The 15,839-nt window shown below is 44.8% G+C and overlaps 1 protein-coding gene and 1 pseudogene across 1 annotated transcript; one reads left to right on the top strand and one right to left on the bottom strand.

Annotated features, from left to right (window-relative positions):
- The first annotated feature begins 7,479 nt into the window (after positions 1-7,479).
- LOC123399866 (N-carbamoylputrescine amidase) lies at positions 7,480-11,505 on the top strand. Its single transcript, XM_045094249.1, has 10 exons — positions 7,480-7,678; positions 7,796-7,939; positions 9,582-9,630; positions 9,818-9,909; positions 10,015-10,166; positions 10,251-10,297; positions 10,423-10,456; positions 10,591-10,757; positions 10,895-10,991; positions 11,085-11,505. The coding sequence occupies exons 2-10, from the start codon at positions 7,851-7,853 to the stop codon at positions 11,261-11,263; spliced, it is 906 nt and encodes a 301-aa protein (XP_044950184.1). The 5' UTR covers positions 7,480-7,678; positions 7,796-7,850; the 3' UTR covers positions 11,264-11,505.
- A 75-nt stretch (positions 11,506-11,580) lies between these two features.
- LOC123396173 lies at positions 11,581-13,172 on the bottom strand (annotated as a pseudogene).
- Positions 13,173-15,839: the final 2,667 nt, after the last annotated feature.

The following is a 15,839-nucleotide window of genomic DNA, read 5'->3' as shown; positions in this document are numbered from 1 at the left end:
CCCTTAGTGGGCTGGTGGGACAGCCCCAAAGGGGCCTATGCGCCAAGAGAAGGAAATCAAAGGAAAAGAAAAAAAAAAGAGGGAGGAAGTGGGAAGGGAGGGGGACTCCTCCCACCAAACCAAGTCCAACTCGGTTTGGGGGGGAGTCCTCCCCCCCTTGGCTCGGCCGACCCCTTGAGGGTCCCTTGGACCCCAAGGCAAGGTCCCCCTCCCTCCTCCTATATATATGGAGCTTTTAGGGCAGATTTGAGACGACTTTCTCACGGTTGCCCGACCACATATCTCCATAGTTTTTCCTCTAGATCGCGTTTCTGCGGAGCTCGGGCGAGCCCTGCTGAGACAAGATCATCACCAACCTCCGGAGCGCCATCACGCTGCCGGAGAACTCTTCTACCTCTCCGTCTCTCTTGCTGGATCAAGAAGGCCGAGATCATCGTCGAGCTGTACGTGTGCTGAGCGCGGAGGTGCCGTCCGTTCGGTACTAGATCGTGGGACTGATCGCGGGATTGTTCGCGGGGCGGATCGAGGGACGTGAGGACGTTCCACTACATCAACCGCGTTCTCTAACGCTTCTGCTGTACGATCTACAAGGGTACGTAGATCACTCATCCCCTCTCGTAGATGGACATCACCATGATAGGTCTTCGTGCGCGTAGGAAAATTTTTGTTTCCCATGCGACGTTCCCCAACAACAAGGACATTATAAACAGAAGTGTAGCTTCAAATATGTTTTGGTTGTTTTTTTGAACCAGAAATCTTATCAAATAGACCAACCAATCATGTCTTCATACCAAAAAATAAACAAAAGTGTTGCGGCAAGTAGTGCAGTAGGACTATTTAGTTCAACATGATTTTAGTAGCTGAAACTTAGAAGTTTAGTTAACCACTTAGAGCACTAACTGAAGTAGGAATCATATCAACTAGCACCAAAAAGCGCGGCGACACGCCGCTCCCGTAGAGGCAACGTAGATCGATAATGATAAATGGATGGTAAAATACAATGGTTACAATACTAATTTTGGAAGGCAAATTACAGTGCTCATTAGTTTACATGAGCACAAACTCATGCACCAAAGCGTACACCAAGGCGATAATAATTAGCTTTAAACAGAATATGATGTTCCTTGCATACAAATTAGTATTTTTTTCAAAAACTTCAGATTGAAGTCTAGAATTAAATAAAATGCCATACACATTGACGCATATTTATGGATCTTAGTTATTTGATGGGGAAGATAGACGTGGAGATAAATGACATTCGTATCAAGCTTAACAATGAACAACACTATTTCCCATAGTTGTTTGTGAGAGATATAGGTATTCAAATCACAATGTGTAAAAGAGGTGAACTAACAAAGGAAACCATCATACTTAAAAAACGTAAAGGTAATCATGGAGATGATATTGTTGTTAGGAGCATTGCATATTACCATGATGTGAGAGGGGTCTAGCCCAGCCAAGTCTGTAACAGTTGCTTATGTTAGCTCACATCGATTCTGCTCCATCACTTGTGATTTAAGGTGATAGGGTGTTCTGCTGGTTGCATAGTTGCAATAGTAATTAGTTTGCAGACCTAATATAAAGTTGTTACTAAGAAATACTCCTCCGTCCCAAAATAAGTGTCGCACATTTAACACTAAGTTTGCAGACCTAATAAAAAAGTTAGTTCAAACCACACAACGAATTCTTGGAATTTTATTTGAAGCGTGAAGCAGTTGTCTGCACTCATGCACTGCTTGAGTGCATGCCATTCTAATTAACTATCTACATATCAATCAACGAATAAATTGAGGGAGAAGGGTACTTTGCCTCACCTATGGGAGTATCTTCGTAGATGATTGGAGTGACAAGTTGAGGGTCCAACCTGTAGAAGAACTAACTATATGTTACCAAAAGGGCCTCCCGTCATCAACATACCTGGAGATATTGAAAAACATTACTCCATGCATCAGCATATTTTTTACTAACAGGTTTGAGGTGTTAACATAAAATGCTTGACTGGGTAAATAACAAATGTGTATAAAAATCCACATGCCCTGAGGCTCGTATGTTTTTATTTTGTGACATGACAACTCCTAGTTCCAAGGAGGAATTGAATGCATGAATGTGAGGCTGATAAGCAACCACCGCCGTCCATATATATGTTACGAAAAATTGTTTCGTACGATTTCCCATTCAGATTTGTCTCCTGATAAGTATTATGAAAAACGCACCCAGGATACTCACTGCTGGTAAAGAACACAAAGCAGCTAAAATTTATGAATATGCCAGAAACTTAAGGATCGAATTCTCGCACAAGAATAAATTCTCTACTTTCTGAATACTATGTGAAACTTAAGAATCAACGTTCCTGCCCCACAATTATTCTTTAGCACCACTAAAGACAAATAAAACTATCTCAGCCATATCTAAGAAGGTGATTCCATCAAGCACCAGATAAAACTTGGGACCATTCCAGTTCCTGGATCTTAATCTGAACATTGAGAATTATAGAATCCTCAAAGCTGTCCTTGCAAATATTCCTGTGTTCTGGTGGGAACATTACTTATGGAATTCTACTTCTAACAAACGTTTCTTAGCTTGCAGCTTAACTCAGATTGACGGATAAATAACTCTGCTTGAAATTGTTTCATATATGCATGTCACTCTCAATTTTGAAGAGGCGGTACTTTCATTCCAATTGATTAAAAAGGATAAGTTCAAGTAAGTTCAAGACAAGTTAGTCCACACTTTCCTGATGAACAATCCTTGTTTAAATTGAACAAGGACATTTACGGCAAGAATATCCCCATCCTAAATGCAATTTATTCATTTCAATACGAGTGCACAAGAACAAAATCAGACAGGGCCATCCAAGATACTCCAATAGCGAGATTACACCCAAGCTCGCACTTGGAACATCAGGAGAGTCAGCCCAAAGGTAAATGCCATACCTAAGCCGCGATTTGCCCCATGGCTGCGAATATGCCTGTCGGTACCTCATCAAGATCTCATCCTCCGAGTACTTCACCCCATACTTTTCGCCTATTGTTCTGTACGCCTGAATAAACATTCAGAGCACAAGCCATATTATTAGTCAAACCGCCGCATGCATGCCCAATTAGCACGGGAAAGGGATATTTCATCCGTAATTCGTCATGCATGGAAAAATAAATCCACACACAACCCAGAAATGGGCAGCAGAAACAAATCTGCCCAGGTTCACAGAACCCAAATCTACGAGCATGCGCGAACGGAACGGCTGCGGGAGCACAAATCAGATAGATCCAAACACCACGCATTGCCTCGGCGTGTGCGCCGCATGGAGAACATGCGGGCCTCTGTCAACCATGGGAACGGCCAAGAGAATCGAGCGGAGCAAACAGAGGGGACATGAATTGGAGGTGCGGTGTATGGGGGGAGGGGGGCGTAGGCCGGCCTGGGCTATGGGCTGGCGAGGGCGGCGAGGAAGCCGCGGGGCTCGAGGTTGGTGACGGTGGTGATGACGACCTTGTCGGTGGATTCGGAGTCGGTCGGAGGAGGAGTTGGGGTCGCACGTGCAGGGGCATCTCGACGGTGATGTCCCAAGCATGGGCGATGGCAGCGATGAAGGTGAGGCCGGTGTTGGCGCGGACGAGGGCGTCGACATCGGGGGCGGCGAGGAAGGGCTTGACGGCTGCGGCGGGGTGGTGGTCATCTGAGTACTCGGTGCCGAGGGAGGAGACGAGTGGGGATTCAGTGGATGGGTGGGTGGAGGGGGAGTGGAGGCGCGCTGGCCACCAGTGGTGGTGGCCCTTGGTCTTGGCCCATACCAGCTCCTCGGTGGCTAGGGTTTGGGGCGGGGGCTCGTTCTGCCTGTCGGATGGGGGCGGGGAGGAGAGGAAGAGGGGTGTGGATCTGGGAGAGAGAGAGTGGGGATCGGGGGGAGGGCAGATGGGGGTGGAGAGAAGGGGCGCTGTTAGAAGGCCGTCCCCTTTGCCGTCCGCCTGGATATAAGCTGACGACAAAGGGGTCGAGGCAGAAAGCAAAGAGGCCCTAGGATGACGATAAAGAGACCCCTGACGGTAAAGAGGATGGTTTTAGCTACGGTGATTTTTTGCCGTCTGTCTGGACCATCTTTGCCATCAGCCGTGTCTTTACTGTCTGCCTATTCCATCTTTGCCATCTGCCTGCAGACGGCAAAGAATGCACTCATGGCAAAGAGTATCTTTGCCATCTGTTTGCTGGTAGCTGACGGCAAAGAGTTTCTTTGCCATCAGCCAGCAGACGACAAAGATCAGGCAGACGGCAAATTCCCTGATTCATGTAGTGGGGCGACCAGGGGGGCGCTCAGGCCGGCGGCGGTAGGGGGAGGGGGTGGGGAGGCCGGCGACAGTAGGGGGGAGGGGGGTGGGGAGGCCGGCGGCGCTGGGAACTGCACAGGCAGCAACAGGCACATGCAGCAGCAGGGGAACGCACACGCACAGGCAGCAGCAGGCACAGGCAGAACTCAAATGAATTTGCTGCCAATTGCTTCCTACTGAATTATTGTTTGTGTATATTGTTTGTGTGTAGATGGAGAACTCAAATTAGATGGACTCACAGTTCAACAACTCCTCATTTCTAGACATGATGAATGTGGGATCAGTGACATAAATTGAATTGGAACATCAAATTGCAGCCCAATCGGGGAACAAGTGAGGATGCCAAATAAAAAAATCGACAAAAGGAGCCTCCACAAAAGGGAAAATTGGTCAAGTGCTGAGGACTTGGTGTTGATCCAAGCATGGGCAAATACTAGTTTGGATGCGGTGACTGGGATGGATCAGAATTTAAGTACATATTGGGGAAGGATTTCAGATTACTACAACATTCACAAAAAACCGTCATGGCCGGAGCGTGTTCCTAATGGACTCACTTGTCGTTACAACACTATTTCAACCCTCACGAGCAGGTTCTGTGCATGCGTTCAACAAATATTGAATAGAAATGGCAGCGGCTTGACTCTCTCCGATAAGGTATGCATCTCTTTTCTAATTCGCTTCAAATATTTCATATGTGTTGTATGAAAGTGTTAACTCTCCATTTCCTAATACAGGAAAGAGATGCACACCGCTTGTTCATTGAACTGGATCTATATAGAGTTTGAGAAGTATCCAAAGTGACAGACACGTCCGCCTCCTCAAAAGAAACATAAGAAGACCTCGGATGCAAGTCCGGGTACAACCTCAAATGATGAAGACTTCGACATATGCACAGATACTCTTGAAGAGGAGATAAGACCTCCTGGCACGAAGAAGGAGAAGAAAGAACGTTTGCTGAAAGATAGTGCTTGCAAGTTATCATTAGAAGTGTGTGGGCACAGAAGATAGAGAAGGATGATGCCAAAGAGGTCACAAAAAATGCGCGTTACACGAGAGCTTTTGAATTACAAGAGAAGCAGATTGCATTGCAAGAAAGGGAGGATGCACGGAAACAGTTTGAATTAGAAGAGAAAATCATGCTCATGGACACATCTGGTATGAGTGATGCACAGAAGCAATTCTACAAGAAAAAACAAGATGAGATCGCTGCTCGCTGCCAGAACACATCTGGTTGACCTTTATTTGTTCTTCTACCAACTATTTATTACGACTTGAACTAATTGTCACTTGAACTATTTGTCACTTGTACTACATCACTCGTGTCCAAACTTCTGCCAGAGGTGTTCAACTAGATCATATTGAAGTTGAGAATGATCATCTTTGTTTCTAATTTGTTGATGCATCTGAATAAATGCACTCAGTTGTTCCGCATAAGTAGAAGACACCGTGACTCTTTCTCCCATTCCCTCATAACTGTAGTTTTCCCAACCAGTGTGTCGTTCCTCTTCAACTATCATATTGTGCATTATGACACAAGCTTTCATGACATCACCGATTTCTTTACGTTTCCATCCTTTCGCAGGTCCTCGGACAATGACAAAACGGGATTGCAGAACTGCAAAGGCTCGTTCAACATCCTTTCTAGCCGCCTCTTGCCTTTGGGCAAAATGTTTGTTCTTTCTTGTTTATGGAGATGGTATGGTCTTCACAAATGTTGCCCATTCTGGATATATGCCATCTGCAAGGTAATACCTCATAGTATACTGATGTCTATTGATGGTATAATTCACTTCTGGAGCTTCACCTTCGGCTAGCTTTGCAAACACGTGAGAACGTTGAAGAACATTTAGATCGCTGTTACACCCTGGTACACCAAAGAAAGCATGCCAAATCCAAAGATCCTGGGAAGCAACTGCTTCCAAGATCATTGTGGGCTTTTTCACATGACCTTTAAACATGCCATGCCATTTTTTGGGGCAATTTTTCCAAACCCATTGCACACAATATATACTGCCTAACATACCAGGAAATCCTCTTTCCTCGCCGACTGCAAGTAATCTTGCAGTATCTTCTTCATTTGGAGATCTTAGGTATTGGTCACCAAAGACTTCACAAATTTTGATCACAAACTTCTTACAAGCCTCTAGATTTGCAGCTTCTGCAGACCGGATGTAGTCATCAACACCATCAGCCGCTATTCCATAAGTTAACATTCGCATTGTTGTGGTCATCTTTTGCAGCGGATGCAACCCAAGAAGTCCACAAGCACTTCTTGTTTGCGTAAAATAACCTTCATAATCATGTTGAAGTATAGTTTCAGCCATGCGATTAAACAAATTTCGAGACATCCTAAACCTGTGCGTTAAATCTATAATTAGATAGGAAGGTGGAAAATAGGCAAACATAGAGTAATTTACTAATTACGAACCTTCGCCGAAATAAGTTTTCGGGATAGCGAGGATTTTCACTGAAGTAGTCATTCGAGAGTAGAACAAATCCCGCATCTCTTCCTCGATTGATTATCTGACGTCCATGCTTGGAACCACCATGGCGTCGACGGTTCCTAGAGCCGTTGGAAATAGAGCCGTTGTAAATATAGACTATCAAATTTAGACAATCCGCTGGAAAACAGAGGTTGTCTAAATTCAATTTTTTTAGACCATTGTCTATATGAAGATATAGAGTACCAAATTTACAGAAGCCACTAGAGATGCTCTTAGAGTGTAGATTCACTCATTTTTACTCCGTATGTATGTACTCCCTCCGTTTAAAAATAAGTGTATCAACTTTGCACTAACTTTATTACAAATTTAAGTTATTTCTAAGCCACGTAACTTATTTTGAAACGGAGGGAGTAGTTGGTAGCAGAAAACTATAAAAAGAAACTTATATGTAGAAAAAAGGAGTATATATATATATGTTAGTTTGCAGAAATTTAGTTTATAAGAACTTATATTTCTGAGCCATTGGTAGTTTATAAGTAGCGCCCTTTTGGGCTTTGGGTGTAGTAGCATGGTAGAATGGTGCCCTCTCTCATGGCGCGAGGGCAATTTGATGTTTTCCGTCGAAGAAGACGCCCTTCACCGGTAAAGATCGCCGGCAACTTTGTCCCGATGAGCAGCAGCGCGCCGGCGTTGAACCATGGCCCGGACTGAAACTGGTCCAAGGAAAAGCAGCTCGCAAGTTGCCGTATAAAGCCAAGGAAGGCGGTCTTCCCCAAAGGGCGCCTTCCTTTCCCCTCCTCCCCATCCGCACACCGCCGCCGCCGGGCCACCTTGCTTCCCCCACCTCCTTGCGCCGCCGGGGTCCGGCCCTGCTCGCCTTCCCCGCCGTCGCAGTCGCACCGTCCTCCACCGGTAACCTCGACCCCCTCTCCCCTTCCATCGATCTGGATCCCTCCACGCCATGTGGGCCCCGCGTCGGCTACCTTTCCTTTTCAGCGCTTAAAACCTTCTACTGACATCTCTTGGCAGTCGGAGGGAGAAAGCAGCAGCGGCCAGAGCGGAACAGCGCGGGCCGAGGAAGGGGATGGCCGGCGCCGGGAGGAGAGTGGCGGTCGCCGCCGTGCAGTTCGCCTGCACCGACACGGTGGCCGACAACGTCGCCGCCGCCGAGAGGTACGGCGGATTCCTTGCGTCGACCTGGATTTTAGTTACCATCCGCTAGCCGTGTTCGGTGGTTTTAGGACGCTGCGCTTGCGTTGATTTCATTTCCATGTGCTCTTAGTTCTCAGCTAGGCATTGAAGCTACATAATCTCTTGGATCTCAATTGCTTTGTAATTGCACGCTGGATCTGAATTGCTTCTTAAGGGAATAATTGCGACCTCCTGACCACAACTTACTTTTTACTCGACCTAATGACCTTTATACCATTTGGTGTTTCTCTTATCGCACAAGTTGTTGCCACACTATACCTTCCACTTTCTTGATCTGACTTGACCATGATTTTTTTTTTTTGACAATCAACGGCGATCAGTTGCTCCTGCTGTATTAATAGCCTGTTATGATTGCAAATACGCGGTGCTATATATGTTCTCGATTTGTACCATCTTGTGAGCATAAGCTTTCTATTACTTATGGCATCTTGCATATGCCATGATAGAGTGAGAGAGAACCATCCATTTGCATTAGGTAGTCTATTTAGTGGCTTTGTACACTAATCACCACAGATGACATCAAGTTGGTCTGGACTTGGCTCCTCGCCCAAATCAGCAGTTATTGTTCTTTCGCCATTTCAAAAAATGTATTTTAAACCATTTTCATCTACGTATTTTGGATAACCAAACCAAACGAGTCGACTAGGAGTGAGGACTTCACTTTTCCACAATGACCTTGTCATTCCAAAGAGAAAAACTCAATGGTCTCCGTGTTTTATTGTTTTAACCGTGATTGCCCTAATGTCTAAATCAGTCTACAATTTTTATTATTGGACATAGATTCTTAAACTTTACTGTGCTATTTTTATCTACGTTTCAAGGTGCAACTTTGCCTTTATATTTTACTGGATTCTAAAGCTGCTGTATAGGACTTTATTTTACTACCCCCTCCGATCCAAAGTTGTACTAAGTGTGCGTCAATTAATATGGATCGGAGGGAGTAGTAAATTCTGTTCAAGCTCTATATCAGTGGTCTTGATATCTGAATTTGGGGAATTTTGTTCTACTTGTGTTAATTATTTTGATAATTGACTTTGGGGATATTTTGTTCTAGTTCCGTAGTGATGACTTCATTAAGTATTCACCTTCAGTTTCAGGTTTATTTCTCTTGCCACTGTTTCTCTTTGCTAGCAAGGATCTTTGCATGAAAAGTAACAGTGCAGAACCAGAGTCTATGGTTCATAGTTCACCTTTTTTAAGGACTATTTGTTAGTGCTACACGTATGGCATTTTGTGTATGATTTGCTTGTAAAGAGGTTAATCAGCATGGGATAATTGTGTTTAGTCATTTTTCCTATATGTGTAGGGCCACTTTATGAAGCTGCTATATGCGTTTCCGTTCATTGTATGAAAATCATGTTGTAAAGATCGTCTGTGACAAGTATGCAAATTGCTTTTTTTTTCATAGTTACATGCACATGCAAGATCTGTTATGTGCTTCTGACTTGTGGTACTGCTAAAAATTAAGAGTTTTGTTGTCTCCAACTATTATCCACAGTGACAAGAAAGGAAGCTATTTCCTATGGTTTTTAGTTGTTACGAGTATCTATCACTGGGAATACAGAAGAACTTAAGCCCTAATTCCTGATCATTTGTATTTCAGATTGATTAGAGAAGCTCATAAGAAAGGCGCGAACATTGTCCTCATTCAGGTATACCCGTATGATAAATAAATGTGATGTTCATTGATGAGTGACAAAATTTACGCTTGCAATATTTCTTTCAAGACATGCATGGCAGACATATGAATTCAGATGTATATTCTGCCTTTAGTTTCACAGCAAAACAAGGACAATAAGACATATTTAATTGTCCACTTACATTTGTGAAATTCTGTAGGAGCTATTTGAGGGGCACTATTTCTGTCAAGCTCAAAGGATGGATTTCTTTGGGCGTGCCAAGCCTTATAAAGAGAACCCGACTATAATGAGGTACGGTAGCTTGTTGTGCTTGAAGCATGTGGACTGCTGGCTAGTGATATTTCCATTTGCTGTCTGTAATATTTATACATTCACTTCATCTTTTATGGTCCATAGAATGCAAAAGCTTGCAAAGGAGTTGGATGTTGTAATACCTGTAAGTTTCTTTGAAGAAGCTGGCAACGCTCATTACAATTCTGTGGCCATAATTGATGCTGATGGCACCGATCTTGGGCTATACCGCAAATCGCACATTCCAGATGGACCAGGTATGCCTTTACAGTAGTGTTCTCCTAATACAATATAACTTCTAAGTGGATTATCTGATCTAGATAAACTCTTTCTTTTGTCAGGTTATCAAGAGAAATTTTATTTCAACCCGGGTGACACTGGATTCAAGGTAAATATTATCTAGTATTTGTGTAAGATATCAGTTTGGTTAAATAAAGATGTACAGATTGTAGCTGTGGCTGTCACTGTTATTATTAGAAACTTTCATAGTAAGACCACCTTTTGTTGATGCAGGCTTTCAAAACAAAGTATGCAACAATTGGTGTTGGTAAGTTGTTTATATCTGCACTAATGCCAATTTTTAATTTACTCAGTCACAATAGCTCTGTTAATAATTAGTGTGGCAGATTAGTACCTTTGCAGCTTTGCTTATTATTGATCTAGTCATCCATGCCTTGGTAGGAATTTGCTGGGATCAGTGGTTTCCAGAGACTGCAAGGGCTATGGTGCTACAGGGGGCGGAAATATTGTTCTATCCCACTGCTATTGGTTCTGAACCCCAGGATATGAACCTGGATTCCCGTGAACACTGGAAGCGTGTCATGCAAGGCCATGCCGGCGCTAACTTGGTACTTTTAATTGTTTCTTTGTATTCTGTAATGGACTCGTGTCTTGTTTCATGAATCTAAAAGATATTTCTTCTATTTCTAAATGACTGTACCAAAACTCAACGGTTTGATGATTAACCTTTAAATGTGCCCAACAGGTTCCCCTTGTTGCTTCTAACCGGATAGGAAAGGAAACCGTCGAGACTGAGCATGGCAACAGCACCATAAAGTTCTACGGGAACTCGTTCATCGCAGGTGATTCGAGCTTCTGTGTGTACTTTACAGAGGAAGGCGCAACAATAAAAGCATGACTGGTATGATCATTATGCGATGACCGTGTTCGTGCAGGGCCAACTGGAGAAATCGTGAAGCTCGCAAACGACAAGGACGAGGAGGTGCTGGTGGCAGAGTTCGACTTGGACGAGATCAAATCCACGAGACACGGCTGGGGGATATTCAGGGACAGGCGCCCTGATCTATACAAAGTACTGCTGACGTTGGATGGCAAGACATCATCATCATCCTAGGTTCCACTTTTTATGAAAGAGGAAATGAGCTCCACAATGCTGGGAGAACACCAAACGGACAAACGGTAGATCTTCATGTCTTTCCCCCTGCATAAATAGCGATCTGCCAGTACGTTTCCAACTTGGTTGGTGATTTCCCACCAATATATAACATCAATAAAAATACCGTCATGTGATGTTGATGTGACCGGCAGCAACATATTTGAACTAAAGCAATATAATGATGATGCATCGCTGCTTCACAGTTGTTCAAACATTTTATTTCTTTTGCGAAAGTTGTTCAAACAATTTTTTTACTGTTTTTTTACCGGCAGGATTAGCATCTTTGACCCCGAGATACCATTTGCTTTGGCTGTAATGTAGACCTATGAACCAACCAACTGTCACATGCTGTGTGCTCTTTTTTCACCAGACCAAGTCCAGGCAGGGTTCTCGTGAGCCTAGAGTGCTTTGCAGCCTGTGCACGCACGAGCATCTTCAGCCGTTAGGCGCCCCATGGACTGAAATAGCGCTGTCTGGGGGCCAACCGGCGAAAAAAACGGCTTGGGGGGTTCGAGTAACCGGCCACGCCCCCACCCAGCCGGCCCCACGAGGAGAAAGACAGAGAGAGGACAGATTCCCTTTTTACATGCACATGAGGCGTGGCAGAAAGAGAGAGAGGCTGATCCGTGGGATTTGTATAGCGACGGCCGTCCCCAAGCGCGCTATGGGGGGCTGGTTTTGGTCTGAGATCGTCGGGGCTAGTTTTGATCAAATCCGACGCAAAGTGATGTCCTGAAGGCGCGTCTGGACGATTTTTTTTAACGCCGGCGACTAAGAAAACGCTTGGGAGGGCGTTATGGGGTGTGATGGGAGATGCTCTTAGCTGTGGAGCATCAGTAATGCCATGTCGAGGACGAACGCGTCTTTCTTTTGTTGGTTCTTGTAACTGAATCCTTGACCCGCGCATCCGATTTTTCGCCAGATTGACGGTTGATGCAAAAAAAGAAAAACTGGATTTTTTTTTTTTGCGATATTTACATCTCTTTGGAGGAACACTCTTATGACTCTTTCTCACAATAATAACTCAATCAAACTTTATTAAAACCAAGAAACTAAAACCCTGTTATGTTGTTGTGCCGGTTCTTTGCCTTTGAGTGCTGTTACAGTCTGCTCTGCTAGTTGTTGCATTAATTAATTCCTGATCATCATCTGATGATGATGTTGTTTTCTTCCTCCGGCTCCGGGTGTGCAAAGTGGAGCTTGTGTTGGAAGTCCTCCCGGCAGGTGTGGAGCAGCTTCCACGAGGGTATCCTAACCTCCTGTAGCACCGGCCGCCCCGTGCTGCGCCCGCAGGTACTGCCACGGCTTCCCGGCGGCGCAGATCACCAATATGGGCGGCCGGAACACCCTCTTCCTCATCGGCGGCACCAACATCTCCTCCTCCTCCTGGTCGTCTTGCTGTTGCTGCATCTTGCAGTCTTGAACGTCGTCGGCAGCCACGATGTCGTCGAGGTCGAGGTCGCCGGAGCTCTCGGAGCCGAGACCCGCGGTGCAAAGCCCGGGGTCCGCCTTGGAGCCGGCGCGACCCAAATGGAGGCTGAAGAGTGGCGGCGGAGGAGGAGGGGGGCGGCATGACGACACATGCCATGGACGATGCAGCAGTGGTCGTGGAAGATGGGACGATGGCGGCCTCGATCGTTGTCGCCGTCGCCGTCGAACGGACCCTTCGCCTACGTCGGCGACGGCGGCCGGTCGTAGTCGTAGGCGCATGCCGTGAAGACTGCCCTCGTGCGTTCTCGTCGTGTTTGGGTAAATTATAGGGTCGGGAGGGAGGGCATGGGATGGGGAGGCGGGATGGGACCCGTGGCCTGCCTGCCTCTGCTGCGTGGCGTGGAGGGCTATCCGCGCCCGTCCGTCCGTCCGTCATGAGTGTTGGTCCAAACTAGAGCATCATGTAGGGCCAACCGGGGCAAATCGGGAGATTTCTATCAGGACATCGTACGCTTTGCTTATCCGTCGTGTCTTGAGAACGAGATATGCGGCTCCTATTGGGTTCATCGACACGACGGGCGGTCTTGGTGGATTTGTTTTACCTTTCTCGAACGTCTTGTGCACGAGATTTCGATGATACTCTCGGCTATCTCGAGGTTGAGGTTTTCCACCGAGATTCCAAGGAGACTACGGCTATTCCGTGGTTGAGGTTTTCCACACAACTTGTGGCTAGTTTGTGATGGATGAGTTGGAGCACCCCTGCAGGGTTAAATCGTTGGAGGTACAGGTAAACCGATGATTTGACGTGAGCACGATGCTTGTTTGATTTGGAGTTCTTCTTCTTCACTGATCTAGGATGGATTCCAGGCCAGCATCCTGGGATTAGCAAGGATGGATCTCGCGTTGATAGAGGCGAAGTTGTCCCTGTCTTTCGATGAGATGGTGGTCATCGTTTCTAGTGGAGTAGACTTTGACGATCCGACTACGAACGTGCGAAGACATCACGCCTTAGCAATCGCCAAACCAACTCCGAGAGGTTATTGACCACACCGGAGCATGATCAACATGACCACGAGGGTCTGTTTTCTGCACGCAAACGAAGAACAAGCAAGAAACTAAGTTTGCAATATGGATATTCCGAATATAAGAGGAAAGCTTTATTGATGAAAGTAGGGTTCTGCGACTCCTTTGTCTACTCGTGGAACACAAACGAATAACGCGAAGTTGTAGCTATGGCAAACTTGTAATCTAAACAAAACCCAAGTCTAAACGGTGCCCTAAGGGCTGTATATATGAGGGAATAGAGACGGATTTTTGTGACCCTTGGAGGAGGGGTCCGAAAACGACCCTAAACTCGGTTTCCCCACACATACGGACTCTGAAAACAACCTATGTGGTAGCATTTCAAAATTGAATGGGTCTAGCCCAAAAATAAGGTGATGCAACACCTATAATATCCTATGGACGAAATTTATGAAGTAACATCTTGTATATTTCGTCCAAGCCTTCATGCTTTCCTTATGGTGGCTTCAAAGTTCGAAAATCACCATTAAAATCTCCCTTGTTCTTTCCCGCGTGCGCACCTTTCCCTCCATGCTTGATCCCGCTCCAGTGTCCATATTCCTTGTCCATGCTAGGTCCTTCATTCATAAGCAAAACAAAAGTATCTAATTTAGGAAGCATCATATGTTCATAAACATTAGAAGGGTTTCCAAGAAACGAAAGTACCTAGTAATTCAATTGACGTGCGCGAGCTCTAGTAACTGGTCCAGTAGGTATAGCAGGTGTAACAATGGTATCGATGTCCTCATCATCCTCCCCTTCTTGAATTGAAGTCGTCCTCGACGGAAGCTCGTCTTCCTCACTCATATAAGGCTTCAAATCTGCAACGTTAAAAGTGGGACTAACCCCAAACTTTGCAGGCAGCTCAAGTTTATATGCATTATCATTTATTTTCTCTAACACCTTAAAAGGATCATCAACACGCGACATTAGCTTTGACTTGCACAAATCAGGAAATCTATCCTTACGCAAATGCAACCAAAAAAGATCTCAGGTGCAAAGACAACATGTTTTCTACCCTTATCCTCAACAAGTTTGTATTTAGCATTCATACGTTCAATATTTTCCTTAGTTACCTCATGCATTTTAATATCAATCCAGCATGTTGTTTAGCATCAAAATTAACCTTCTCTGAAGATGGAAGATGCAACAAGTCAATATGTGCACGAGGTATGAAACCATACACAATTTTAAAAAAGGCACATCTTAGTAGTAGAATGCAATGAACGATTATAAGAAATTCAATATGAGGCAAGCATTCTTCCCACATTTTCAAGTTATTCTTCAAAACAGCCCTAAACATAGTAGACAATGATCTATTGACTACTTCAGTTTGTCCATCAGTTTGGGGGTGACATGTAGTACTAAAAAGTAATTTAGTCCCTAACTTAGCCCATAAACATCTCCAAAAGTGGCTAAAAATTTAACATCACGATCTCAAACAATTGTATTTGGCACACCATGCAAGCGAATAATTTCACGAAAGAACAAATCAGCAACATTAGCAGCATCATCACTTTTATGACATGGTATGAAGTGTGCCATTTTTGAAAAATTTTCCTACCTCCCCTTCTTTGTTCGAGGTAAACCTAAAACAAAGTCCATAGATGTATCCTCCCAAGGAACACTAGGTACAGGCAAAGGCATATATAAACCATGAGGATTGAGTCGTGACTTAGCTTTTTGACATGTATAGTGCAGCGAGCAAGAAAGCGCTCAACATCCCGTCTCATCTTTCGCCAAAAGAAATGTTTAGCAAGTACATCCTATGTCTTCTTCACGTTAAAGTGTCCCATTAATCCTCCTCCATGCGCCTCCTGCAACAACAAAAGACGAACGGAGCTAGCTCGAATGCATAGCTTGTTAGCACGGAACACAAATCCATCATTAACGATGAACTTGTTCCATGTTCTCCCATCTTTACAATTCTCCAACACATCTTTAAAATTAGCATCATGCACATATTGAAACCATAGTATAGCGACGAGACAATGCATCAGCAATAACATTTTCTTTACCCTTCTTGTGTTTAATGGCGTAC

Source organism: Hordeum vulgare, chromosome 5H (genome assembly GCF_904849725.1).
Source record: "Hordeum vulgare subsp. vulgare chromosome 5H, MorexV3_pseudomolecules_assembly, whole genome shotgun sequence".
NCBI classification, from domain to species: Eukaryota; Viridiplantae; Streptophyta; class Magnoliopsida; order Poales; family Poaceae; genus Hordeum; species Hordeum vulgare.
The sequence above is the reverse complement of the archived record's forward strand: the minus strand, read 5'-3'. Positions and strand labels throughout refer to the sequence as shown.